Source organism: Frieseomelitta varia, unplaced genomic scaffold, assembly GCF_011392965.1.
Source record: "Frieseomelitta varia isolate USP_RPSP 00005682 unplaced genomic scaffold, Fvar_1.2 scaffold_433, whole genome shotgun sequence".
NCBI classification, from domain to species: domain Eukaryota; kingdom Metazoa; phylum Arthropoda; class Insecta; order Hymenoptera; family Apidae; genus Frieseomelitta; species Frieseomelitta varia.
This window is the reverse complement of record NW_025110183.1, coordinates 511,989-539,957: the sequence shown is the minus strand read 5'-3', so window position 1 is coordinate 539,957 and position 27,969 is coordinate 511,989. Positions and strand designations below refer to the sequence as shown.

General features: G+C 33.8%; 3 protein-coding genes across 5 annotated transcripts; 1 reads left to right on the top strand and 2 right to left on the bottom strand.

Moving 5' to 3' along the window:
- Positions 1-879: 879 nt before the first annotated feature.
- Positions 880-5,047, bottom strand: LOC122532042 (ataxin-10). 2 transcript variants are annotated; one of them, XM_043660464.1, is made up of 6 exons: positions 4,787-5,047; positions 4,229-4,696; positions 3,636-4,147; positions 3,314-3,567; positions 1,311-1,374; positions 880-1,105 (listed from the first exon to the last, which is right to left on the bottom strand). In XM_043660464.1, exons 1-6 carry the CDS (start codon positions 4,909-4,911, stop codon positions 906-908), a joined length of 1,623 nt encoding a protein of 540 aa, XP_043516399.1. In that variant the 5' UTR covers positions 4,912-5,047; the 3' UTR covers positions 880-905. The 2 variants fall into 2 exon arrangements, with proteins under 2 accessions (XP_043516399.1, XP_043516400.1); XM_043660465.1 differs by having other exon boundaries at positions 880-1,187; positions 4,787-5,044.
- Positions 5,048-5,374: 327 nt separating this feature from the next.
- On the top strand, positions 5,375-7,298 carry LOC122532049 (proteasome subunit alpha type-5). Of its 2 annotated transcripts, XM_043660469.1 has the most exons (4): positions 5,375-5,523; positions 5,868-6,428; positions 6,503-6,649; positions 7,055-7,298. In XM_043660469.1, exons 2-4 carry the CDS (start codon positions 5,868-5,870, stop codon positions 7,154-7,156), a joined length of 810 nt encoding a protein of 269 aa, XP_043516404.1. In that variant the 5' UTR covers positions 5,375-5,523; the 3' UTR covers positions 7,157-7,298. The 2 variants fall into 2 exon arrangements, with proteins under 2 accessions (XP_043516404.1, XP_043516405.1); XM_043660470.1 differs by lacking the exon at positions 7,055-7,298 and having other exon boundaries at positions 6,503-6,790.
- A 7,313-nt stretch (positions 7,299-14,611) lies between these two features.
- Positions 14,612-17,296, bottom strand: LOC122532062 (repetitive proline-rich cell wall protein 2-like). The gene is made up of 2 exons (XM_043660493.1): positions 17,229-17,296; positions 14,612-16,617 (listed from the first exon to the last, which is right to left on the bottom strand). The coding sequence occupies exons 1-2, from the start codon at positions 17,238-17,240 to the stop codon at positions 15,550-15,552; spliced, it is 1,080 nt and encodes a 359-aa protein (XP_043516428.1). The 5' UTR covers positions 17,241-17,296; the 3' UTR covers positions 14,612-15,549.
- Between the last annotated feature and the right edge of the window lie 10,673 nt (positions 17,297-27,969).

The window sequence follows — 27,969 nt, the reverse complement described above, 5'->3', positions numbered from 1 at the left end:
TACAACTGCATTAGTAACTACTAATAGACCGTGAACCCTGTAGCAGCTTTTATTGTATCGTAAATCAGCCGGCCGCGAATGCAGATATAATGCCTCTTTACGCAATACGATATCATATTTCATGTAATGGTACCTATCATGTACTATAATTGTAGGCTTATTTTACGGTCGACACACGCCACGAAAGATACGTTCGCAGTCCGCCTAACTCTCGAGTAATTATTGCGGTCTAACTCCCGATAAAGAGATCACCGATATCACATACGAGTGAGCTATCGGTACACACGCTAAATAGTAATATAATTAACACGAGACGCGTGATTCTGGCATCTGTACGATCTATCCAGATTTTAGAAAGCGATCGTCGCGATCGCTGTCCCTCCAATTTGAAACTGAATCAAATGTACCGTTGGAGATCAAGTTCATCACTGCCACTATGTTTAGTCTACTCTTTCCCAGTACTTTTCTCTTTAAATTCGCACGGTTGTTTGTTTAATGATATTTTTATATAAAACGGGGAAGCAAAAGTTATTAAAAATATGCTAGTTTATTGACAGAAGGTGGAAATCAATAAAATAGGAGTTGTGAGTTTTATGGGATATAAAAATGGAGAAATTTCATGTTCTTTTTGTTGCAACTCGATAGGATTTGGTACAATTAAGATTGGAAACGAAAATTCTTGGTACCATATTACCAGCGTTGCAAAACTTGGTACAAAAATTCGAATCCACCAAACTTCATTCAAAATTCTAACAACACGAGTTACCAAAATCGATATAAAAACAATAACGATACCAAAGTCAAATTTCAGACAAAAGAATCCAAAACAAAGCAAACAAAACAAATATCAAATTCAATAATATCCCAAGACATCAAAAATAGAATCGCCATATACTCTTTATTAATCATACCTCGTTTTTTTCTTTTTTTTCAAGCCAATCAATGAAAACTTCGCCAAAGAGGCTCCACTGAAAAGATCTCCGATAAAGATCGTTATTTTCGTTCGCCCGGCAAGGGCACGATTCCAATTTTCTTTCCGTCCTCGTCCTCGTGCAGCGTGACACCCATTTCCCGCAGCACGCTGCTCTCCACGACGCCGACTCTGCTGCAATTCCGTATGATCTCTTGATTCGCCGGATTATCCTCGCATAAATTACGCAGCGCGAGGATCGTCCATTGCATTATAACTGCGCGTGTAAAATTTAACACGGGCATTAATTAACGTGTCGCGGTTATCATTGAAGATTCACGCGAGTCACAATAAGCGAAAGAACTGCGAAGCTCGAAAGGGACGAGCCTGGATTACTTACGCGGATTTCTCGCGTCTATATTGCAGCAGTCCAGAAGCAGAGGCACGGCGTTCGTTTCACGAAGCTGAAAACATTCAACGTCGTTGAAAAACACGTGTGAGTGAACCTGCTTATGATGTCGCGCATAAAAAACGGCGGCACGTCGCGTAAATTTGCAAATCGTACACGAGTATGTGTCCATTTGGATATTTCTGAATTATTGCAAATGCTATATACTGCGTAAACGAATGTTTGACTCGATCTTCGAAATGAAGGAGTTACGATTAAAGACAGAAAGAGTTAGAAATGTTTAAAAAGAAGAAAAAAAAAAAAGAGTTAGGTTATGGTCTACTTCATTACGAACGTTGAGATAGTGAAAAAGAAAATTGCGATGCATGATCGAAAGGAAGATCTATCGTAACGATGTCTATTAACTTCAAGCTTCAAACTTGAATTTATATGATTTTATCTTGCAATTTTCTCTTTGAACTCGAATAAACGCCTCCGCAACGCGCCGTAAAAGGATAAGATACGTTACCAAAAATGTATTACATCGTCATAGCACCACGAGCGTTAATTTATTTTTATAGCAGCGACGTGGAGTTTGATTTATCGCATTCGCCATTCGCACAGACATAAAAAAAATATTATTTTTGCACGGACCGAGTGCGTTACAGGCCGCGTTCACGGACACTCTCTCATTCGTAAAAAATGAACCGCCATTGAAAATCGAATGGAACGTAATTGAATCGCATGTCGGAACGGCGATACATTTTATCGACGAGCACCTAACTTCATACAGCTCGGGCCATCGTTGAAAATTGAAGCTGACGTACGAAGAACGGCTCCGCGAGAAAATTCTTTTTTTCTCTTCAAACGCAACTCAAGAAGCATCCCGCGACGATCATCGTAAACAGGTACACACTTATCTGTACACTTATATAAATCTTCTACCACGAACCGCGCGCATTTCAAAGAAATTGCCCGAAACCATCACCGGGTTATATATTAACGGCATAACGACGGGAAAACGTCACATAATTTTACGACCAATCGCGACGAGGATACACACATTTGAAAATTGCTCGGAAGAGGGATCGAAACACCGTGTTTACAGAACGAAATTTAAGAACACGATCGCCTTCGACACCTCTCCAACCGTTCAAACCATAACAAACAGATACAGATACAGAAGGAATAAGGATAAAAAGAAAAATGAATAATAAAAAGTGAAGGAAAAAAAAAAAAGAAAGGAGTCGAGGTCTCCTTCGCATGCACGCTCCTGTGTGGTGCGCATGCGTGCACCGAGATAAAACGATTCGAACGCAGTAAAAGAGCGGCCATGGCTTCGAACTTGCTAATATATTAACGCGATATCCGATGCTGGTTAAATTGCCGCGTCTTCGACTCGGACAGGATACTTAATTTTCCTTTGTTCGGTGAACAGTACGCGCCGCGCGGGATACGTTTTCATTTCTTTTGTGCCTCGTCTCTAGCGCGCCAGAGAGATGAAATCAATAAAAAGCAATAATGATCGCTCGAAAGCCCGTGTACGCATAAAGGAGTTAAATAAAAACCGAGCAACCGGAGGCCCGTTTCGAACGTAAGGTTTGTAACATTCACTTACACTCTATCCTGCGCTTCATTGTCTTTTATTGTTTTTTGTTTCGTGCGTCAGAGGATGATCTATGGCGCAAAAAGTCTTTGTACGCGGGTACACGTGATAAATGAACGATCAGGGTTGAAGGTTAGAATCCGAAAGATAAACGAGATCGCTTTAAAAATTATTAAATCGATAACTAATAAAAAAAAGAAACTTTGGTCTTTTTCGTTTATTCGATGTATGGGGTAAATTATCGCAGTTATTCTCTAATACATGACATAGTTGCAGTTACTTCCGTACGGGATTGTAGGCGCTACTTTCCAAGGACGTGAGACCTCGTCTGTGGTAGATTATATTACCGACAGTTGGTAACAAATATTTTGTTTGAAATATTATTCGGGAACAAAAATTTAATACTTACAAGATCTTGACATTCCTTATTTCTATAGCACATGTTTCCAATAATCCTTATTAAACCAGCTTTAAAACCAAATGTAGGATGATTTTGCAGGTCAGTCATTGTTGTATTTAATTTATTTTCATCGCTACTTGAACATGGTTTTGAATCACTATTCCTTATTCCTTGTATTGCTGAAGCTACATCACTCAGCTTTTGCAGTGGTGTAAAATAATTATCTGATTGTTTTCCAATTATTTGAATAGACTGTAATAAATCTGTGAAAAATACAGTGTTAAATATTTTTATACTCCAAAATAGTTATAACACAAAGAAGTGTACTTACAAATGCAGTTAATAAGCAAGCTTTTATGACCCTTGAGAGAACTGAATTCTTCACATGATCTTGAAGTTATGACTCCAAGAATATCAAGAAGAATAATAATTTCTGTAGATTCTATTTCATCTAAACACATATCTACTGTTTTCAAAATTAAGTCACTTCGTCTACAAAATCTTTCAATTAAAAATTCAATCGTCTCTTTTGTAAACATATGTTCATTTTCAGATTTGTACGTTATATCTGAGAGTTCATTATAAATTATTTCCAATAAACATAATTTATTTTCATTAGTCATATTACTGTATGTACACTGTAGCATGTCTTTTTCACATAATAAAAGCATAAGAGCTTCCTTTGCACTTTCAAAACCTTCTTTAGATGGTCTCAATAACTGCGAACATAAAAGTTTCATTTCTTCTTCCAAGAAAGTTTCTCCTTCAAATTCTTTTAAAGCATTGTGTATAAATGCACATGAAGCTCTAACAATTGGTACATGTTCAGAATGTGTCATAGCTCTGTAAGGAAATAAAAAAATGTATTAGAAAATATTTCAACATAGTAAGATAGAAATATAGTAACGTATTAATAATACTTACATTATTATATCTTTTAAATTACTATCGTATAAATATTGTGGTATATCACATTGGTCTGGATAGTTATTATCTTTAAATGCAAATGTAAACAGATTACATAGGAACTGAATACTTAATCTCAAAATTTCTAATTTCTCATTTAATAAATCCTTGTCAGTTTTAGAAGTTATAATAAACCTTAATGTCCATTCTATCACTCCTTCATAAGGAAAGTAAGAATCAAATGGATAAGGATTAAAACTTCTCATCTCTTCTAAATTTTCATTATTCGCTAGACTGGAATACAACTCGTGACTGTATGTTCCTTTTTCAATGTTAGTTAAAACATATTCTTTATGCATATAATTATTAAAACAAGAATTTCCAAGACATTTTAAGCAAGCAATTTTTACACTGTTTGGAACATCAGAATTTTCTGTTGTAAGAATTTGTGCTATTTTTGCTAAAATTGGTAAAGGAACCAATTCCCTGAAATTTTTCAATCGTTGTTATACTAATTGTATATGAATTATTTATTATTATATTATATATTATATCATGTTATTTGACAAATCATACTTTGAGTCAAAAGGTTTAAACATTTTTGGGTTAAGAAGATTTAGTAATTCATTCCAATCCTTTTCAGCAAAAGCAGATTTAAATTTATGTAGTAAATTAACATCTCTATTATTCATTTTGTCCATTTTTATTTATAGCGTTATTTATTTTATTAAAAACTTAAAAAGAAATGGAAATCTTATGTATATTGTATAAAATAATCCCATGATATAACCTCAAATAAGAATGTTACAGGAGCCATTTTTAAACCATATATGTACACAAAAGTTTAATACGTAAGTTTAATAAAGTTAATCACGGCAAAAAAGAATAGAAAGTAATCTTGAATTAAAAGAATTGAAAGTAATCTAGAATTAATTAATAGTTATACTGATTAATAGTAGATTAATATATGAATATATTTTGATTAACATTGTATAAACTAGTGAATCATATCAAATTATTATTTATTAATGTTATTAAAAAATTCTTGTTATCAACGTTATAATTTTTGTAGTATGACTATATAATTTAATGATAGATATAATCAATTTCAATTATTTTCATTTCAAAAATATTTCTACAGTCTGAAGTTAGGAATAAATTCTACTTTAGACTCGGGGTTCTGAAAGTTAAACATACGTATCTGTATTTATCCCCGCCATTAGATTCAAGTCCCTTCGTGACTAGCGTTTGTGACTATCGGCTTAAAATTATTATTAAGCAATTTCTACTGAAATTTTGAAAGTATCTCAAAAGTAAGTCTTTTTAATTTTCAAGCAATAATTAACTTTAAAAAACACTTAATATGTGCTAGTTTTTATATCCATGTAAGTTTAATCCATTGGTTTTGCTATGTCATTCCGAGGTAACCTCTTTCTATTTAGGCCTTCTCTCGTTATTACAATCATTATTGAATTAACTAAGGAATAATACACTTGTTTTAATTATTTTTGAAACGTATTTTTTATGCACGTTATTGTTAAAATAATATTAAATATGTTGTTACTAAATTTGTCAAGTCATAACCTCAAAGTTTCAATGTAAGTGTTTGTATTTTATGTGAACATGAATCTTAACAATGTATCTATTTTGTTTTCAGATGTTTCTAACACGTTCCGAATACGATCATGGTGTCAATACCTTCTCTCCAGAGGGAAGATTATTCCAAGTTGAATATGCCATAGAAGCTATAAAACTTGGTTCCACTGCCATTGGAATTGCGACATCGGAGGGTGTGGTATTAGTTGTGGAAAAACGTATCACTTCCAGTTTAATGGAACCCACAACTGTAGAAAAAATTGTAGAAATTGACAAACATATTGGATGCGCAGCATCAGGCTTAATAGCTGACTCTAGGACTATGATTGATCGTGCTAGAGTAGAATGTCAAAATCATTGGTTTGTCTACAATGAGAAAATGTCTGTGGAATCAACAGCACAAGCTGTATCTAACTTAGCTATACAATTTGGAGATAGCGACGATGATGGTAGTGCTATGTCGAGACCATTTGGTGTAGCAATGTTATTTGCTGGTATTGATGAGAAAGGGCCTCAGTTGTATCATATGGATCCTTCTGGTACTTTTGTACAATTTGATGCTAAAGCTATTGGGTCTGGTAGTGAGGGTGCACAACAGAACCTTCAAGAAGTTTATCATAAGGTAAAAAATCAGTTTTTCGTAATAATAAATATTTTTAATGAATATTTTTATAATGGTTTACAATATCGTTACAGTCTATGACACTTAAAGAAGCAATAAAAGCTGCTTTGGTTATATTGAAGCAAGTTATGGAAGAGAAATTGAGTGATAATAATATAGAAGTAATGACAATGACGCCAGAGAAATTATTCCATATGTTTACGAAAGCCGAATTACAGGAGGTGATTAAAGATATTGCTTAAAATTTAGAGCATTTAAGACATGTTAAATTTATTGACATGAATACATACATTTATAAGCAACAGATGTGTGCTATGCAAATATTGTATATCTGCAAATTACACATACATTTTTAATTTAAACGATATGGAATTTCTACACGATAAACAATTTTGTATTTTCACTTTTTTTTTCAAATCAGATTCAAAAATAGTAAATTATATGTTATATCTTTATGTTCTATCAAATAATCCTTGATACCATTTTCTAATTATTTTTGTGTCTGTGCATTTATTCATATATTAACATCTAATTAAGTTTTAATAGTTCTAACATTAATTTAAACATCTTCAAATTTGTTTTCACGTAACAAAATAATTCATACATTTTTTTACCTTTTAATTTAGTTAATTGAGAATTTGCCGTTATCAAGAGAAGATTCAGTGCGATCGAAATCCAATACCTCCAGTCCGCTTCCATCCTTTCCATCTGTATCCACTCTTGGATAAAAAAAAGTCACAGCATGTATATTGCAGTTTGTACCTCCTATCCTACAATTGTTTTTCTACCCTTAACAAGGTAACACATAATAAATTATTTTTATAATTCTTAGTCATCACTTCTATTTTAAATAGATCTATTTTAAATGTGTTTGTGCTCGTATTATTTTATATCTCAATGCACAAAAGTTTCATTTTAATTTTCGAGTTGGATATTTACGTTTACACGTTAATACTTTTTCTTCATAATATGCATTATTTTTCCAAATTATTTGGCCCAAGTTTTATATTATGAATTATATACTCGTGAATTATCTTTAAACCTCGAGATAGATACCTCGTCTTGCATTCTTGCATCAGTAATATCGGTTGCATAGATGCAGGTGCTGCATGTACCGTATTCATTTTCAACAAACGACTTGCAGCGAATTCCGTTGAATTTAATTACAATCAATACAATTTCCAATACATCGCTACATAAATCTAGAATTTAGAAAATTTTCATCTTTTATTAAATATAACAGTGTTTATTAATAATAGAGTTCAAAGTAAACTCAGAGTTTACTTATTTTATAATTTAATTGAAACGAAATATTCACAATGCAACTCGTAGAATCTCGCAATTTTTAACATTTATTTGCTCGAAAAATATAATCAGATATATTATATGGAATTAAATAAAAGAGGAGGGAATGTCAGAAGAAAGGGACGAAAAAAAGAAAGAGATAAACAAGTCTTGCTCTCTGTGCTTTTGTTTTATCTTTGAAGTAGTTGTGTCGTTGAAAGAAGAGTCGCGATGATGGCGTAACACGGACTCTCCTAGAGCGAATCGTTGAATTCACGTCGAACGGAAACGAACGAGACGGATGGTCCGTTTTCGATTAAAAGCTCACTGGGCCTGTGAATGCCTGTATCCGAAATCAATAATTAATTTCGCCCGGTTGCCGGGGGACAGACAGAAAGCGAGCCAAGCCGGAAATGGTTCGGGAACTCGCTCGGTTACTGCGATGTTCCGATAAAACGTCCCTTTTTATCCCGTTCTCTCAGCTGCCAGATTATTGGATATTATTCCATTTCAAGCGTTCAATCCCGCTACGATTCGCTCGCTCGGATTCCCATGGGGGATCCTCTGTCGTCCGCTGATTGTTGAAGCCACTTACACGCGCGCGCACGCGCCCACGCATATGCACCTGTGTGTTTCTCAACTTCCATTTAGAAGTGTTGCATTTCCACTTTTCTTGTTTTTTTTTTTTTTTTTTTTTTTCTTTTTTATCCCTAAATGTTACTGAATGAAGTAAATGACCGAAAACTCAGATTTTGAACTGCGAATTTTGAGAATGAAGATATTCGAATTGCATTCAGTGTTTTAGATGTTGGAAACTTGAGAATTCAATCGAATAGATATGTACTCATTAAGTATCTTGACTTTTTGTCTTGATTCGATGAAGAATGTAGATTTGTAATATTTGGCGAAAGAAGGTTTAATTCGTTTGTTTGAAAATGTGAAGATCTGTATATAATTACTTCTACTTAAATATTTAGTTTCTTTAGTGAGGTGTACAGGAACACAAGATGCATCGAAGCATCAAATTTATTTTAGTTCAATAAAGACTGACAATAATATAGAAAGTTAGTCCAAGAAAACTTCATACAGAAAAGGAAATAAATTAACATTGGTATATATTATTAATAATATTCGTACATTCCAAACATTAACATACACGGTTCGATTATTCAAACAATTATTCATATCAACCACAAGAAATAAAACTCTACAGTAGTATAGGAAATTATTCGCCAGACCTAAGCTTGGGGAAAAAATTTTCAGTGAAAACACTCGACTGATTGAATAAAGTAGAAACCAGCAACGAAACTATTTCCAGTTTCCAGTAAGAAAACGGAACATCATTTCTCCCTAAAAAAAAAAAAAAAAAAAAAAAAAAAAAAAAAAAAAAATAGAAAAAAGAAAAACCGTCTACGCCATCTACATCGATTTTAAAGTCAATTGAACACTTGCGCACTTCAGTTCATACGAGGAAAATCGGAGCAAGGAAGATACAGAGAGGTCAACGGAGGCTTTCGAAGCCGGCGGATACGGGTTGCCCAAGGAGCGAAGGGAAATGGAGTGTGGAAAGGCTCGGCGAACTAAGGGAAATGGAGTAGAAGGAGAACGAGAAGGACTCCGTAATTAACTGCGCGATGAGAGCGGCGGGATAGTCCCGTGCTGAGTCGCTGAGAATCCCCCGGGACCTGACCCGTCGTATCAGACGCCAAACACTCCACTCCCGGCACCGGAGTTCGGTCTCGTCGTCGGCTAGCCTCGAAGCCGGCAACGTTCAAGTTTCGCTACGATAATTGCCTTCGCTTCACAGTCGCGCCCCCGACACCCGCGGCATTGGATAAAAGGGGCTGCAACCTCCCCCGGTGGCCTCCACGAACCAACGAACCTGCGAGCAACGCGGACGCCGCGGGGGAAACTCGATAATGGCTTTCAGCCTCTGAATTTACGCGATTCAGATCTCCCCGTCACGGAAACTCCTGGATATTCTCCTTTCATCGGTTCCAAACTTCCATCCCCTTCTCCCCGTTGTCCACGGAGTTTGGAGAACATTGTCCTGTTTCAATTTCCACCGACACAATGGACGTCGCCTGGATTGGCCGAATCTTTGTCGATCTTTGTTGCTCGAAAAGCATATTTTTTTGAAACGTGTTTCCTTTGAAATGCGTTCTTTTCTTTTTCTGCGAGGGGTGTTTTGGTTTTTAGGCGGCGTCTTTGATCTTTGGAGATTGTCTTCGTGGATATACAAGTCAGTTCACCGAGGTATTTCATCCGCGTAGAATTTGAATTTGAACGTGAGTTTCTTGCACACAGTCTCTATTAGTGAATCGGATAAAACACTCATTCTCGCAATTTTCCAACAAGAGCAATCGAGTGTAAACTTTTCTTCAATCAATGATCTTCTCTCGTTTGTCGTTTAGAAGACTACCTTCTGTTTAAATGCCGCTCCGCACTTTCTACCGTCTGTGAAATATATATATATATATCGTGATTCTCACTGCGGTTAAACAAACGACACTACGTGAAACATTCATTAACCGCGTTCGAGCGCGGTCATCGATAAAAAAAAAACAACGAACAAATTTCGCTCGCATGCGTTTTTCAGGAACGAGCCGCCAGTTGATTCTGCCCAAGTGAGAGTGAGCCCGCCGTCTCGAGACGGTTGCTTCCGGTATATACAGGACTGACGTTATTTCTCTGTGTTCTCTTGATAGCCGCGAGATCCTTTTTTCAATCTTTCATCAAACGAAACCATCGCGACACAGCGGTAGAGTGGAGAGTCGTGAACGGGAGTTGAAATCGGACGTGACGGGAGGACAGAGATTTTATTTGTGCTTGTTAACGTGTGGATACAGAGCGAGTCTAAACAATCACGGTTCGACGATCGTTCTTCGCCGAAAGCAGCACCGTTCGTAACACGCTGTTGCTTTCACTGCAATTCACTCGAGAAACTACGGTACTCTGTTCTACTGAAATAAATATAGGATTCGTAAACGACCGTGTCGCCGACTGCCGATATGGCGTACGTCTTTCTCGCAGTTTTTTCCTCTTGCAAAAAAAGAAAAAAAAAAGATATCAACGATGGTTTGAGCAACGCGAAGTAAGATCGGATGATATAAGTTAGTTTCGAATAACGAAGTGTTTTCCTAGTTTTTGTTCTACCGTGTTGATTGCCTAGCTACCTGTCTACAGTGGGAGCCTTTAATTGGAAACTTGATTCACGATCGAATTGGGAATCCGCTCGTACTCGAGTTGATTTTACTGTTGAAGTTGGAATAATTACAGATGCCTGGTTAGTTCTTTAATAATTGTGGGAATGTATCACACAGTTTTACTACAATTCCTGCAATTTGATAAAGTGGATCAGGATCTTTTGCAACCTTCTCTAACGAGACATGCAGAGAACAATGAGAATGTTTGTGTAAACGTGTTGCACGTTTAACTTTGTTCCTCGCAGTTCTTCCTTTTTTGGAATTGTCCTTACGCAACGTTAGGCAAATAAGAGTTGCCTTCAAGCTGAAGATGGTTATTTGGCGCATCCCCTTTTACCACAACGCAGAAATAATTATGACGAAAATTATATACATTTTATCTTCTGTAAACGTGTCTTTGTCTAATAAACGAACGATATCAAAATGGCCGGTAAGATAAGAAAAAAATGTCAATGTCATTGCATTTAGATAATTATGGTGTAGTGATACACGAAAATCTTAGATAAACGTACTATATATATATAAACTGGATTATATTACTGTATATTATATATATATAGTACTATAAATATATATATAATATACAGTAATATAATCCAGTTTATATATATAGTACTATATATAATACTATATATTACATATATTCTATATTAAATATATATATATATACTGTATATTTTATATATATGTATATAAACTGGATGCTCAAACGTTGCGTGGAACTGTTCGCCTCAATCGCGTCAAATCTAATGACTTCAATTCATCGACGTGTTCTGTAACAAAATACCGAAGCACAGTTTAATCAAGAGAGTGACAGCAATGCAGAAAAGAAATGACGAACAAAGTCAATACAACTTTTTTCAATTTTATTTTGTTAATGGCAATTGAGACGTGAAACTTCGAAAGGAACCTAACTAACGTCGAGGCAAAAAAGAAAAAGAGAAAAAAAAAGAACGAAGGCACTTTCCTCCTATTACCGAAGCGTCGGTAGAAAACCGGAAGCGCACGCCGGGATCCCGATGTAGGAAGAAGCCGATGGCCAGCCAGCTATAATTCACGCATGGTAGAATCGTCGCGATTTTTTTCACTTTCACAAAAGTTCGCCGCTCGTCCGCCTATCTAAGAAGACCGGCTTGCCGCACACTTTCATATACGGTTATGTATTCCTTGTAATTGTTAGCCAGTTCCCGTGGCGGCATAACTTTTTACATAACGCCGGAGAGAAGGAACAATCGCTGACGACGCCGTCGTCAGCCATTCCGGAGAACTGGCGCAGCCTATTATTTATCGCTCGTTGTTCGAACGTTGAATCTTCTATTTATCTTTGCCACACGCGCGTGGCAGAAAACCGAAATTCTCTACTTTTCTGTTTGATTCTTTTTCTTTTTTTTTTTTTTATCGCTTTAAAACAATTTATAGTGAAGCTAAATTTGTTATTTAGTGATAGAAGTTTTAAGAAATCCAGCTGATTTATTGAAAAATTATAGGTGTAAATGTAAATATTTAAATATTTTCATCTATTTCTATAATTGAAAATATAGATGTAAATATTTAAATATTTTCATCTATTTCTGTAATTAAAAATATCGACGTAAATATTTAAATATTTAAAAATATTATACTTTTAAAATAATATATAAGAAATATTTAAATATTTTTAAGAAATCCAGTTGATTGAAGAATTTTCATAGAAATATATTTCATATTTTCAATTTTCTCTTTGAATATCGCCCGTCGTGCAGTAACCTAAGCGATATTTTAACGAAAGGAACGTCGACGAGTACTCTGATTTTCTAATTATTATAGTTCACTAAAGAATCATCGATGCATACTGAGAGCAAAGAAAGAGAACTCTACGTTCCATGGAAACCACGATTGGTATCAGATTCGAAGAAAACTCAGCGACGTTTCTATATACGCGCGTACGCGCGTGGATCGAAACCAGAGGAATATATCCGTATGACTGGCGCAGCAGCCACGGAGAAAGTAATGCTTTCTTAAACACACATGTATATATACGTATATATACATAAGTCTCTTTAATTGCATCGCAAAACGATTAAGATTTACTCGGGATCGAAAGTGCGCCCGGAAGTGGCTTCTGAACGTCGTTTCGTCTGTTTCCCCCCCCCCCCCCCCCCCTTTTGTCCTCTTTGTATCCGGCGATTTCTCAAGACTCTATAACCGGTCGTAACTGTTTTAATGTCTGTTCGAATGGAATTAGTTATTTATCACCGATTATCGATGAAACGTGTTTCTCGCGTCTGTGAAATTAATTTTAATTGAATTCCAAGTTTAAATTAATTTTACCGAAGTTCTATAGTAGGTACTTTTCCTGGATTTTTTTGTTCCCTTTCGTTCCCTGGGAAATCAGTTTTCAAAGTTTCGAAATTATTAAAATAGAGATTAAATAAATATTGATTAAAGATTATTAAATTAGAAATTATTGAAACAGAAGTTTAATAAGTACCAAAATTATATTAAATTTTTATTATTTAAATTATTTAAATTTTTACTTTTATTAAATTTATTATATCAAATTTTAATTATGTATAATTAAAATTAGAAATGATTGAAATAGAAATTTAATAAATACCAAAATAATATTAAATTTTTATTATTTAAATTATTGAAATAGAAATTTAATAAGTACCAAAATTATATTAAATTTTTATTATTTAAATTATTTAAATTTTTACTTTCATTAAATTTATTATATCAAATTTTAATTATGTATAATTAAAATTAGAAATGATTGAAATAGAAATTTAATAAATACTAATTTATATTAAATTTTTATTATTTAAATTATTTAAATTTTTACTCTCATTAAATTTATATTATATTAAATTTTAATTATGTAAAATTAGAAATTATTGAAATAGAAATTTAATAAATACCAAAATTATATTGTAGGAATAAGGTTTCTTCGCAGAATTGAGAGATTGCAGAGTTGTAATTAATTTTAAAATCATTTTTAAGGTCTTAATAATACTTTCGTGAAAATAATATACGGCACTTCTTCAACGACGTATCATTTTTTTTTCTGCTCTTTCGTCGAGCGAAAGAAACGTCTATGTAACAATACGTTCCATCTCGCTCGATCTTTCTCTCTTCTATTTACAGTGTGTTTGTTCGTTTGGCTGGTCGCGTGGGATGGTGGCGTGAAAAGGGAAATTTTGCAAAAGTGAAACTTGCCGCGGGGACGAGATTTCCGGCAGTGAATCGTCACGGATCGAGAAAGCGTCCGCTCGTTATCGCCAACTTTTTTTTTTAACTTAGCTTCTCCCGTCTAGACGCGTAAATTATGAGAGAGAACGTCGTGTCGTATTCGAATGTTCCATCAAACGTTACGCGACGTTCTTCTTGATTTTTTAAAGAAGAGTAACATTTATCTTTTTAATGACGTACAGTGTGATTTTATTAAATGCAGAGAGATTGATTTTGGGGAAGAAAATTAATTGGACGGTGTTGTAAATTTCGTCATATGATGCAGTTACGTAATTAAGTAGTCATTTTAAATTCTCCATTATGTGTAGTTACATTAGATTGCAAACAAAGGATGCTTGAATCAGGTTCGTTAAATTTTACCGAGCCACGGTAGAAAGTGAAAATTGGTAATACACTTCCAATGGGAAATAGATAGAAACTGAAAAACTCGCATAAAAAGGAGGCAAATAACATTCGATCGTGTTAGATGACAGACGGGTATTTATTATAAATCTTTGATACAAAAAGACACTCTATCTCGCTCTTAACTTAAATTAGGTACAAAAGTGTTTCACTGCGGCGAAATTGCAATTTTCGCGCGGCAGCGTTTTGTTTCACGTCGATTAACTTATTGCTTGTAAAGTTCGCTCAAACGCCGTCAATGTTAGTGCTTTCTTTGGAACAACTGATAAATTTTTACACTAATTTCAACTGATGATTCCCCATAAAATTCTGTGATCGAACGAGGCCATTTAGGTAGGTATACGTTTCTTCTTCATTAAAAATTTTTTAGACATTCAAACAAGATCCATTTCATACTAAATCATCTCCTTGAATATTGCAAGTTTAAGAAAACTTTTTTTAAAGTTGGAAAACGTTGGTTATTGTTATTTGAAAATATTGGTTCTCTTTCAATTGGCAAGATATTAAAAATTCAAGATCATCTCTAGTGAAAAAGAGGGGAAAATTTCATTATCTCTCCCCGAAGTTCATCCCTTCGAGTCAAACTACATAAAGCGTGATGTTAATCACACGCGAATCAATCGGAAGGGGAGGCTGTCACGAAGAAATCGCTAATATCGTTCAGTGAACACGAGCATCCTCCTAAGTTACATAAAAAAATCTGAAAGACACGTTACGCTTGAGAGAAGCACTAGGCTACAAGAGGCTGAAGACCCCGTCTCGCCCCCCCCCCTCCCCCCACGCGAGACAACTCGCGATACCTTTTTATTCCTTCCTCCAAAAAAGAAAAAAAAAAAGGAAAGACATATACTACGAATCGAAACGTGAAATTTCATCGACGGCTCGCTTCCTCGATTGTCAGATCCGCGAAGCGACAGAGACGATCGCCCACAGGTCGAGCAGCGCGTATACGAAGAACCTCAACGCGTCGAAGAAAGCGTCTCGATCGCCGGGAGGAATCAACGATGATGAGAGTACGATATGCCGCTGTCTCCGCCGTAGCCAGAAAAATCTTCGTAGCCTCCACCGCCGCCACCACCGTGACTTTCGTGAATCGGTACTGCCACAGGCACCTTCACTGGTACCGGCACCTCTTTCTCCACCGGTACATGTACTTCCTTCTCGACGATGTACGGTTTGTCTACGGGTACCTTGACGGGATATGGTACAGGCTTTGGGACCGGGACTGGTACCGGTTTCTCCACGTGATACGGTTGAGGGACCGGTACCTTGATAGGTACAGGATACGGTTTCTCTACTGGCACGGGGTACGGCTTGTCCACTGGTACCTTGACCTCGTAGGGCACCGGCTTGTCCACCGGCACTGGATACGGTTTCTCGACGGTGACTGGGTACGGTTTGGGCACAGTGACCGGGTACGGTTTGTCCACTGGTACCTTAACCTCGTACGGCACCGGCTTCTCGACTGGGTACGGCTGTGGCACCGGAACTTTGACCTTCACTGGGTAAGGCACGTGCTTCTCGACGGTGTAAGGCTGCGGCACAGGCACCTTAACTGGCACCGGTATGTGCTTCTCCACGGTGTACGGCTGTGGCACCAACACCTTTACCTCGTACGGTTTGTCCACCGGTACCTTGACTTCGTAAGGGACTTTCTTCTCCACGGTGTACGGCTGTGGCACGTGCACAGGCACCTTCACGAACACCTTTACCGGGTAAGGTACGTGCTTCTCCACGGTGTACGGCTGGGGAACGCCGACCTTCACCTCGTACGGGACGTGTTTCTCCACTAGATAGGGCACGTGCTTGGTCACCTCGTACGGAACAGGGACCTTCTTCACCACCGTCACCGCCTTCACGTGCTCGTGATGATCGTAACCACCTCCGCCCAGGTCACCTCCGCCACCGCCAAAGTCGCCGTAACTGCCGTGCAAACCACGTTTCTCCGTCTTCTTCTCGGGAGAATCGGCTACAGGCGAGGTGTTAGACGACGCGGCATCCTCCGCTGATTTGTCGTTCGTCGCGTAACTCGCTTGCGCGGCCAATGCCACCAGGACGATGACCAACTGCGAGTGAAAGTTGGGATGAGCTAATTTGCGATTCGATTGGAAATTAGGTAGTTCGCGTCTGTGTGTCTGTGTTGGGTAATTGAAATTTAGGTGATTGATAGGCTCTCGTTGTAATTTCTCAGTTAAAAATAGTGACCGAAGATTTTAAAATATTTAATGAAGATTTTAAAATATTTTTCTCGCAAGCAACAGATCATCCAAGACATAACAGGGAATGATAAATTAAAATGATTTGGATGTTAGTTTCTTCGTTGATCTTTGATCCTGAAGAAAGTTCGTAACACTCTATATATTTCGTTTTATACAAAGATCCCCTCTCAGAAATCGGATGAAAATTTCCTTTCTCGCCGTGTACGTGGAAACGCTGAAAATAGTTTCCAAGTCGTCGAAGCTTGTCGAATTTTCTATTAATTCTCAATGAAAAAAAGAAAGTGACTCAACGTGAAAATTTCATAGTAATGTTTAATCATCTAGCTCCGAACTTTACTTCAAAGCAAAGTGATTCGTTTCAATTGAAATGATCACTCGGCTAATCAACCGTATTCCCATTCACACTTTCTACTGAAACTGAAACCGAGCACAAACTGCGGATTCAGAGTCGAGCTTACCTTGATATTCATCGTCGAGTTCGCGTATGTTTTGACGTGGCGTGTAACCACCGACTGAACCGCCTCGTTTTCTAGACTGAGCCTTATATACTCAGCGGTATAATAGCTCAGTTACTTTCGCTGCACCTCATCGTGCCGTATTATACTCGTGCGTCTCGTTTTGCATTTGCAAAAACGTGGCCGCGCCAGTGTTCGGGACAACGTACCCAGGGGAAAATTCTTCGCCTCTTAATCGCGATCATACCACTATTTTGATCGCGATCCGTGGAAACAGTTCCATTAGATAGGCTTTTATGATAACGTTTAAGTTACACTAGACGCGCGCCCGGCTTCGGTTTTATTGTTTCGCGATCGGCGTGTAATTAACCACGAGCGTTGTTACATTTTCAACAGCGCTCTCTTCGCGTATGAGAAATTTCGAGTAGAATTTCCTCCATCGTTCACTGTGGTATTCTTCGTCGAGTGACGATGGTCTGTTGGTAAAGTTTGGATAGCGAGTAGAGTAAAAGTTTATTATTTTTGAAGGAATAGGCGAAATATTTCTCTGCTGTTAGAGTGTGCTTGTGTGGTGTATTAATCGTTTAATTAAATTAAATCAACTTTGTTTGAATATTTGATCTTGATTAATTAATTGCACGTACCATTGTCGGAGCATCTTTAAGAATTTAGAGATATTATTTTCAAAATGTCACTTTTAGCAAAATAAAGCAAATCGATCGAGTAGAGTAAAAATTTATTGTTTTTGGAGAAATAGGTGATATATTTCTACTATTAGAGTGTGCTTGTGCTAATTAAATTAAATTTGTTTCAACTTTGTTTGAATATTTGAGCAAATATTTAATCTTGATTAATTAATTGCACGTACCATTATCGGAGCATCTTTAAGAATTCAGGAATATTATTTTCAAAATGTCACTTTTAGCAAAATAAAGCAAATCGCTCGAGTAGAGTGAAAATTTATTATTTTTGGAGAAATAGGTGAAATATTTCTACCATTAGATTTTGCTTGTGTGGTGTATTAATCGTTTAATTAAATTAAATTTGTTTCAACTTTGTTTGAATATTTGAGCAAATATTTAATCTTGATTAATTAATTGCACGTACCATTATCGGAGCATCTTTAAGAATTCAGGAATATTATTTTCAAAATGTCACTTTTAGCAAAATAAAGCAAATCGCTCGAGTAGAGTGAAAATTTATTATTTTTGGAGAAATAGGTGAAATATTTCTACCATTAGATTTTGCTTGTGTGGTGTATTAATCGTTTAATTAAATTAAATTTGTTTCAACTTTGTTTGAATATTTGAGCAAATATTTAATCTTGATTAATTAATTGCACGTACCATTATCGGAGCATCTTTAAGAATTTAGAGATATTATTTTCAAAATGTCACTTTTAGTAAAATAAAGCAAATCGATCGAGTAGAGTGAAAATTTATTATTTTTGGAGAAATAGGTGAAATATTTCTACTATTTAGGTGAAATATCTCTATACTATTATTTTTGGAGAAATAGGTGAAATATCTCTACTATTTAGGTGAAATATCTCTATACTATTAGAGTGCACTTGTGTGGTGAAAATTGATCAAAGTTCCAATCGTCTGATCTATTTCAGCAAACATTTAATTTTAATTCATTAATTACACGATACCATTATCGGAGCATCTTTAACAATTCAGGAATATTATTTTCAGAATAACATTCTTAGCAAAATAAAACGAATTCGACATTCGTTCGTGATGGATTGAAATTTCATAGTTGAATATTTATTATAGATTCGGAATGACGACGTAAAATTAAAAGATCTATGAGCAATTACTCATCATCTGGAAAATCTAATTGTTTATCGTAGTTGATCTCGACGTTTAATCTATATCTTGATTTCACTCTGTTAATTGTTAGTCTTCATTAATAGCGTTTTTAAATTGATGTGATAATACGTTGATAAGTTCAATGCAACTTATTTGGTTACAAATTTTCGCTTTCTTTTCAAACAATCATTCTTCTACTTAAATATTTCACGTATAGATTGAAATTCGACTTGCGTATGAATCTTCATTGCTTGAATCTCATCCCAATACATAAAAATACGTAATTTAATTTTTTTTTTGTACGATTGTATTTCGATCCATCGTGCTTCTTTCATTTCTCGAACTTTTCTCTTCAATATAGTCGTCCAAATTTTTCCTGGCCACAATTGATCCGTTTCTCTCGAACAACTGTAATGAGTTTTCGATTACTTTTTTAAGGCTTGCATCTCGCCTGTAAAGGAAATGTGCTTATTACGCCTCGAACACCGGCGCGAAACAAATTAAAGGAAGTTGACGTTCACGCAAGCGTGATTCTCGCGACGTCATCAGCACGATTTCCCGTCTCCGTTCACCGTGAAAATGTAGTACGCGTCGACTCCTCGTGTGTCGTCTCTTCTCGTGATCGGCCATACTTTCGCATGGTTGCTCGTTTGTGACAGCAACGTCCGCCCGTATTTTCAACGTGTCGCTACAAATTGAACAGCAGATCATTTACGCCGCACCTGCACGATTATACAATCAACCTTCCAATTCAGAATAATCAGAATTCAGTTGAATTTAGAAATTTATCCGTCACTTTCACGTTTGCAAAAATATTCGAATACCTTCTCGAAGGACTCCATTAGTCGATAATTAAATCTATCAGTTCAATAATTTCGTTCGTTCAGAACAAACAATTTTCCACAGTTTGCAAGTTTCAAGAGAATCTTTTACAAAGAATCTCGTCGAGCACACGAAAGATATACAAGGTCAATCTTGAAGCATTACTTCAGCTTCACTTTCCCAATGTTGAAGCCAAATTGATCAATTTAATTCTCTAAAAATTAACTTCGATTTTGGCATACGTAATCCATAATTATTCAGAGGTTAGTTAATCAGTCTTATTTGTAATATCTATGGTGTTACACATACAACAATACTTTATAACTCTCTTCTAAAATATTTCTTTTTATTTTCTTTCACTTTACTCCACCCCTAGAATTATTAAATATGTAAATTTAAACGTTTCTATTATTTAATAACGTTACTTTTATTTTATATTAATTTTAAATCCTACATAAATTAACAATTATATTAGAATGAGATTTAGGATTAATCTCTCGTTGTTTAATTGTTCATTATAATAAATTAAATTCATAATAACCATTTTAATAATAACCATTAATAATAACCATTTTAATTCATAAATTAGAGAGATAGACGATTAATAATAATTATTTCATATCTCGAAGATGAAATTTAATTATTCATAATATAAATTTCTACCGATCTTCTATTCATTTATAAAATAAACTTCAACTAATATTGTTAATAATCATTACTAAAAGTACACAATTTCCATTTTTCGTTCAATTATCAATATTTATTCTCAACTCTACTCACTCACAAGTCAAGTCGAAATTCCAGACTGTCAGAAATCGGTATCGAATCGAGTTTAGAACCCAGTTGTATGTGTTTGCGTGTGTGTGTGCGTGTGTGTGTGTGTGTGTCTGTCGTGTGCCTGTCGTATATGGCTCGTTAATTCGCATATAACCCCTTATCGTCGGATAACGTTAATTCGGAGCGCGCGCGCACGTTGTGCGTCGACGTTGTCCGCAAGAAGGTGGCGGCCATTAGGCGCGTGTAATTGCCGCAGAAATCCAAGTAAAGCTCGCCGGTTGCTTCGCATGCGGAATACCTAATGCCGTATGTTAATACGGTCGCATGCGCCGCCACCATTTCGATCCTACCGTGAGATAGGCCGACAATTTTTAACGATTAATACGCTGCACAGGCATCCAGCCTGTCTAGTATCACCGTAGTAAATGCTTGTTACAGTACATAGTATGCGCGCGCGCGTGTGTGTGTGTGTGTGTGTCACCTTGTTCGCACGATTTTCAATAAATATGGCTGGGGCCGCCCATGAATTTCGCGCCACGACATCGACTGAACGTGACGTGATCGATCGATCGATCGGTCGATAGTCCGTTCTAGTTTCGCGATTTGTACGATGGAATTTTATTCCTTTTAGACAACGTAGAATTAAAGCAAAATAATAATAATAATATATATATATATATTATATATTATAATATTATAATTATATATTATGTAATTATATATATTATAATATTATAATTATATATTATGTAATTATATATATTATAATATTATAATTATGTATTTGTATATAAATATTGTAATTATGTATTATTATATATTATATAATTATATATATTATATATTATAATATTATAATTATGTATTTGTGTATAAATATTATAGTTATCTATTATTATATGTTATTATATGTAATTATATATATCTAATATTATAATATTATAATTATGTATTTGTGTATAAATATTACAATTATCTATTATTTTATATTATATAATTATATATATATATTATATATTATAATTATGTATTTGTATATAAATATTATAATTACATATTATTATATATTATATAATTATACATTATAATAGTATAATAATAACAATTTTTTAGTCAAAAATTTCCATACTTGCAACGTTAAATAAAAAAAAGAGAAAAAGAACGACACGAAATTTAACGTTTTGCACGAATTAAAATAAATTTTGAATTCGTATCTCGTAAAAATAATGATAATCGTATGGTGGAAAATTTTCACACCAGCAATGTTAAATGGGAAAAAGAGAAGTGAGCAGTACATAAAATATATTTCAATATAAGCATTCTGATTTAGTGATATCTTATTGAATTTTCATTTTGAGAAATGTCTGGTCTAAATTTTAAATAATATTGTTTGTGTGATTCGTAGACAGGAAATGTTAAGCTGGCAGTTCAGACACACGCGATGTTTCGATTCTCGATGAAGTTCTTCTATCTGACAGAAGAATTCCAAGCCGAGATTCCTGTCAAGATGCTTATCGATGATTCATAATAGGATCATAGTGTTGTTGGGCGTGCGCAGTTTGCGTGTTAATTACATTTCGCGATGTAACGAGAAAGTTTTCCTTCCTCTCTCTTCGATTCGACTCGCGTTGCACTCTTTCCTCGAAATTTAACACTTCGTTCCTTCAATTCTTCATTGTTCGTTCAATATTTCATGGACAAATTGAAAACGCGCGAAATATTCAGAATTGAAATTCTCTTCTCTAATCGAGCTTCATTTTATTAAATTATATTAAATTTAAACACTTACATGATCACGTGATTACAACAAACATGGAATATTACAGCTTGGATGTTTCATATATATTTTTCTAATTGTCGTTGTATCTCTAAATTTCCCGCAAACGCGTAAACGTTTGTATTATTCTCGAGTACAGTTGGACAAGAAGCACCACAACTCAGAAAGAATAATATATGTCAAGAGAAAGAAAGAGAGAGATAAGATCGTTCTCCATTTTGCACTTTCTCCTCTTCACCTCACTAGACTTGCCGATCACACGCGAAATACATTTCGAAGTGTAATATTTCTCTCAGTTGCGAATATACAATGGGCAAAGACGAAATTAAAGAAAAAGAAAACAAGAAACACTTCTTTATTCCGCGCAATATCCTTGAATGTATCGAACCGGTGGAACTTGGCGTGACGGATCACGATTTCCCGTTTTTGCCATAAATTACCGTATAAAGATGTTATTTGCCTTTGGGCCTTGATAATGAATATCGCATTGCCCGATTCAGTTTCGTTTTATTTGCCAGCTGTTTCGTTCCTATGAAAGATATAGAGAAATTTTCTCAATGGAGATGTTATTCAGCCCCGAGGGATAAATAAATAGGTAAATAAATAAATAAAAAAATTAATAAATAGGTAAATAAATAAATAAAAAAATTAATAAATAGGTAAATAAATAAATAAAAAAATTAATAAATAGGTAAATAAATAAATAAAAAAATTAATAAATAGGTAAATAAATAAATAAAAAAATTAATAAATAGGTAAATAAATAAATAAAAAAATTAATAAATAGGTAAATAAATAAAGGGACAAATAAATAGGTAAATAAATAAATAAAAAAATAAAAAAGGTAAATAAATAAATAAAAAATAAAAAATAAGAGGTAAATAAATAAATAAAAAAATAAATCGGGGGATAAATAAATAGGTAAATAAATAAATAAAAAATAAATAAATAGGTAAATAAATAAATAAAAAAATTAATAAATAGGTAAATAAATAAATAAATAAATAAAAAAAGATTAGGAGAATGCTTTTTTGTTCTGCTTTCAAATTTCCCAGTTATATCTCTCGCAGAATCTACGACTTGGTTATTTAATTGTGAATTGTCGAATTCCTTTGCAGAGATGTGTTATTCAATTTCGAGTGTTTCCTCTCTCTATTCAGGAAGTCCAATACTTTTATTCTTCAAATTTTCATTTCCTAGATCTAATGGCAACTTTCAGAAATTGTTACGTAAATACGTAAATTGTTATCATTCAACACTGCCATAACGGTCAAACGATATCCAATTTATAATTTTCCATAGAAATTTTATATGTTTAGACAATTAGTGTGTCTTTAAAGATTTGAACGATTTTCAAGATACACAAATAAAAGCTTGTATTATAAATTCTTCAATTTCTCTGCTACTAATGTTACACTTCGGCCTAAAGTCGATAGTTCTGGCGTTATAGAAACAAATTTGAAAGACTGATTTAGATTAATAAATATATAGTTAAAGCATCATGAGGAACAGACAGTATTAAATTAATACTATTCATGCAGTTTAAAGATCACGATACGCAACACTTACAGACACGATCACTTTCCATCGAGAATGATTAGAACTTTTACTTTCAAGCATCGTGCACTGCACGTATGTACAAATAGCTGCAACAAATCATTCGACTATTATCTGCTTCCAGTGTGATTCGTTGATTAACAGACACTCATTAACATAATAGTCGGTGATTAACAGCCGTACAATTTACGTAGTGTTAGTTTATAATTATTTTGCAGTCCATGAACCGCTGGTCGATTCGCTCGTACATAATAATTTTCCGAGTCAATGTCCAATAACATGTACAGATACTAAATAATCAATAATTATTAATTCACTCTATCAACTTTCAAATAACTCTATTCTTCATTAAGGTACGTGTAACGTATATGCATGAATAGTATTCATTTTGGCAATATACTATACATGGTATTTCATTTACGATTCTAAAATTGTACGTCGATTTTTATCTTCCACTAATAAATAATCAATCATTTTTCAGTGTAGACATTCACAATTATTTAAAATGCATGCACTAATAGAATTCAATGATTATGTTATTAATTAATATTGTTATCAATTGGACTGGATATTTGTTCAAGATTTCAATCCTTCATGTATCAAATAAATAATCAATGACGAATTATGTTATTAATTAATATTGTTATCAATTGGACTAGATATTTGTTCAAGATTTCAATCCTTGATATATCAAACAAATCTTACATATCACACAATTTTGACGTGAGATACATTCAAAGTTAATATCATTATAAAGATCTCGTATCTTTCAAACAGACTGACAAGTGACGATGTACTTATCGAATTAGAAAGCAATAAATGGCGCAACGATTTCTTCGTAATTAGTTTCTGAGTCAATGATTCGGATAATGAGATTCGCTATCAGCGTCTTCGTTTTCAGTTCAAGGATAGCTTAGGTTATATGATTTTTGCTTTCTTACGTTAGCACAGTGTATTTTCTCGACAAAGATATATTTCACTCTCGTCATTCTTAAATTATTACTAATTTTAATAATTAATTATTATTATTTATTTAATAATTAATTTTTATTATTTATTATTTATTTATTTTTTATTTTATTATCTATTTTTATTATTTACTAATTTTAATAATTAATTATAATTTAATCTCGTTAAATTGAATTAACCGCAAGATCAAGTTTCTCTCTTTTCCTTCGCACGTCACTTTAATCAAACGCAAATAAACAAGACGACCGTGAAAAAATATTCACCTAAAAGGTACCGAAGAATGGTATTGTTTTGAATCGATTTAGAAACACGGTATAAATTATTGCCAACTCACGATATTTAATTGAAAAAATTCTTCGCGTGTGCGCCTCGAAATATCATTAATCACAGTTCGAACTATTTATAGTCATTCAATTCACGACTCATGTCTGTAAGGACGAATTTTTAACAATCGAAACAACTAATTTCCCCGATGATAAGCTGATCGGACAGCTTCGTCCACTTGTCTGTCTCCGTTTCGTCTTCGACTGAATTATTCACGAATTGAAAATTAATTGCAATCCATCGTGAATGAAACGAGCGTTAGACCAATATGGTCTAATAAAAAGCTGTTGCTCTCTCCTTCTTCCACGAGATGATCATTCCGTAAGCGTGCAAATGGAATCGCCGGCCGATGATAGTGCGTCGCTCTCCTCTGCTTTTGAATTCCTCGTCTGTGAACGGCTTAATTGGAAACTTCGACGAGCGTGCGTCACGAAGCGTGAATCCTTGGAACACGCGGCGATTTCTAGAACAAACAAAAATATGGTCGCACGCCTTTTAAATAATTTACTTCATGCCGAGCTGATTCACGTACGGTGAACAAACGAAAGTGTTCAATTAGAATAATGCTCGTCGTAGAAAATTCTCAATATCCATTCTATGTATTTTATAAAAATCTGTGAGACTTCATCGATGGTTTAACGAGACCTGACTGTTTCGAAGTTGATTCGAAGATATATGTACATATATAGAAGGTTATATTTCTTGATTTCGGTATCATTTGAGTAATAAATCTAGTTCTCGGAAGATTAACTGACAAATTTATGAAATTTTATCAACCATTCTTGAAATGTTTAATAAAAATTACAGAGCTGGTAAATACCAAAATTTTTTATAAAAAGAATGGTTTCTATCAAAAGTTATTCAATTTCTCAATATAAACGAAATCAGCGTGTGACTTAATTTGAAATAATTTTATTTTAATTGAATGTAAAAATTAATAATATTAATAATTAAAATTAAATTAAAATAATAATAATGTTAACAATTAAAATTAAATTAAAATAATAATAATATTAACAATTAAAATCAAATTAAAATAATAATAAAAATAAAATAATAAAAAATGAATAATAATTAAAATTAAAAATTATTAACAAATTTATATTATTAATATATAATACAAATCTACCTAAAATGATCAAAACTGAACATCAGTCATTAAGAGTTAATGCAGTTAATAATCAATCATTGAAGTAACTATGTTCTCTGTGATTAATATGTTAACAAGAAGTTTTTACAAGCATTCTTCAATACTTTTGTGAAACACTTTAGGTGCCAAGATAAGTGCATCCTTTTTTTTTTTATTCTCCCCTCCCCATCCATGTTTAATTACACATCCTGGGAAGTTCGCGAACGTTTACAACTTTCACGCGTTGCGTAAGAGGGTTGGAACGCGTGCACGCGTGGTATATCTACAACGGACGGAAGGAGGATTAGGTTTATGGATCGTCGAGAAAGGTGGATCTGATCGCGTGCATTGGAACGTAACGTGTCCCAGGAAGTTTGAACGATGAACATTTGTAACGTTTAAATGGTAAATGATGCACGTGTGTTCGTAAACATAGCGTGTTATTAATGGAATGTAGGAAGTTGAAAGTCGAAGGGTATAAATGGTGTACAAAATGTTATGGGTGTGTTACATTTCAACTAGAACACGCAAGTAGGCGAATTTAAGCGATCTGATACATTTTTTTTTTTTTTTGTTTACCATTAATTTTCCTAATGGATTTAGAAACGCGTTAAAGGGTTTGGATGTTTTACGATAAAACGATTAAACGGGCAACTAAATTTTCTCGAAGCTGAGATTTTAGTTGTCAATTGTTATTCTAATTTTCTATTGCGTATAGAAAGATACTTTTGTATCAGAACGTATTTCACTATCCTTTTCAAGACACTTGACTCATGAACGATTTATTTCCTGGATTACGCAAATTCATTAACTAGCATGATGTTCAGCGAGTACATCGTTCGAACTGAACATTTTTCTTTTTTTTTTCTTAGGTAAACGTTCAATTTCTCGTGCAACTGTTACGTGGAAAATTTTTTGCACTCGGCCAAACGTTCGTTCCTGCTTTCTTCGTGGTATGAAAGGAGCGTGAACGAACGTAATATAAAATATATCGAGAAAGGGAATTAAAAAGTTTCTCATACAAATTCTGAATTTTTTCAATTTCCATATTTTTTTTAACGTAATATGCTAAAATAATAATAATAATGTATCGATATATTACATTTTACATAGATAATATTAATATATTGCGTAATTTATTTTATTTTAATTTAATTTTAATTAAATTTTATTAAATTCAATTTTAATTTAATTTTATTAAATTTAATTTTAATTTAATTTTAATTAAATTCAATTTTAATTTAATTTTAATTAAATTTAATTTTTATTCAATTTTAATTAAATTTAATTTTTATTTAATTTTAAATATATTAATTTTAATTAAAATTATAATATTTTAATTAATTTTAATTAAAATAATTTAGTTTAATCAAAATCATATTGTAGATTATAAAATATATTTTACTAAACAGAATATAATTAATACACTTGAAAATATTCTACGTTCATGCTTTGCTCTGACAAATTACAAATTTAGGAAGAAAACTAGCTAATCAAACTGACAATAAATTATTAAAATATTTGTCTTTATTTGTCTTAAAAAAAAAAAAAAAAAAAAAAAAAAAAAAAAAAAAA

Coding starts and splice junctions, on each gene's coding strand:
- LOC122532042 (XM_043660464.1), bottom strand. CDS start 4,911: ATGGACAAAATGAATAATAGAGATGTTAATTTACTACATAAATTTAAA. Junction 3,568..3,635: donor CTTGCTTATTAACTGCATTT/GTAAGTACACTT, acceptor TATTTTTCACAG/ATTTATTACAGTCTATTCAA. Junction 1,375..3,313: donor ATAAGGAATGTCAAGATCTT/GTAAGTATTAAA, acceptor GAATGTTTTCAG/CTTCGTGAAACGAACGCCGT.
- LOC122532049 (XM_043660469.1), top strand. CDS start 5,868: ATGTTTCTAACACGTTCCGAATACGATCATGGTGTCAATACCTTCTCT. Junction 6,429..6,502: donor TTCAAGAAGTTTATCATAAG/GTAAAAAATCAG, acceptor ATATCGTTACAG/TCTATGACACTTAAAGAAGC. Junction 6,650..7,054: donor CGAAAGCCGAATTACAGGAG/GTGATTAAAGAT, acceptor CTTTTAATTTAG/TTAATTGAGAATTTGCCGTT.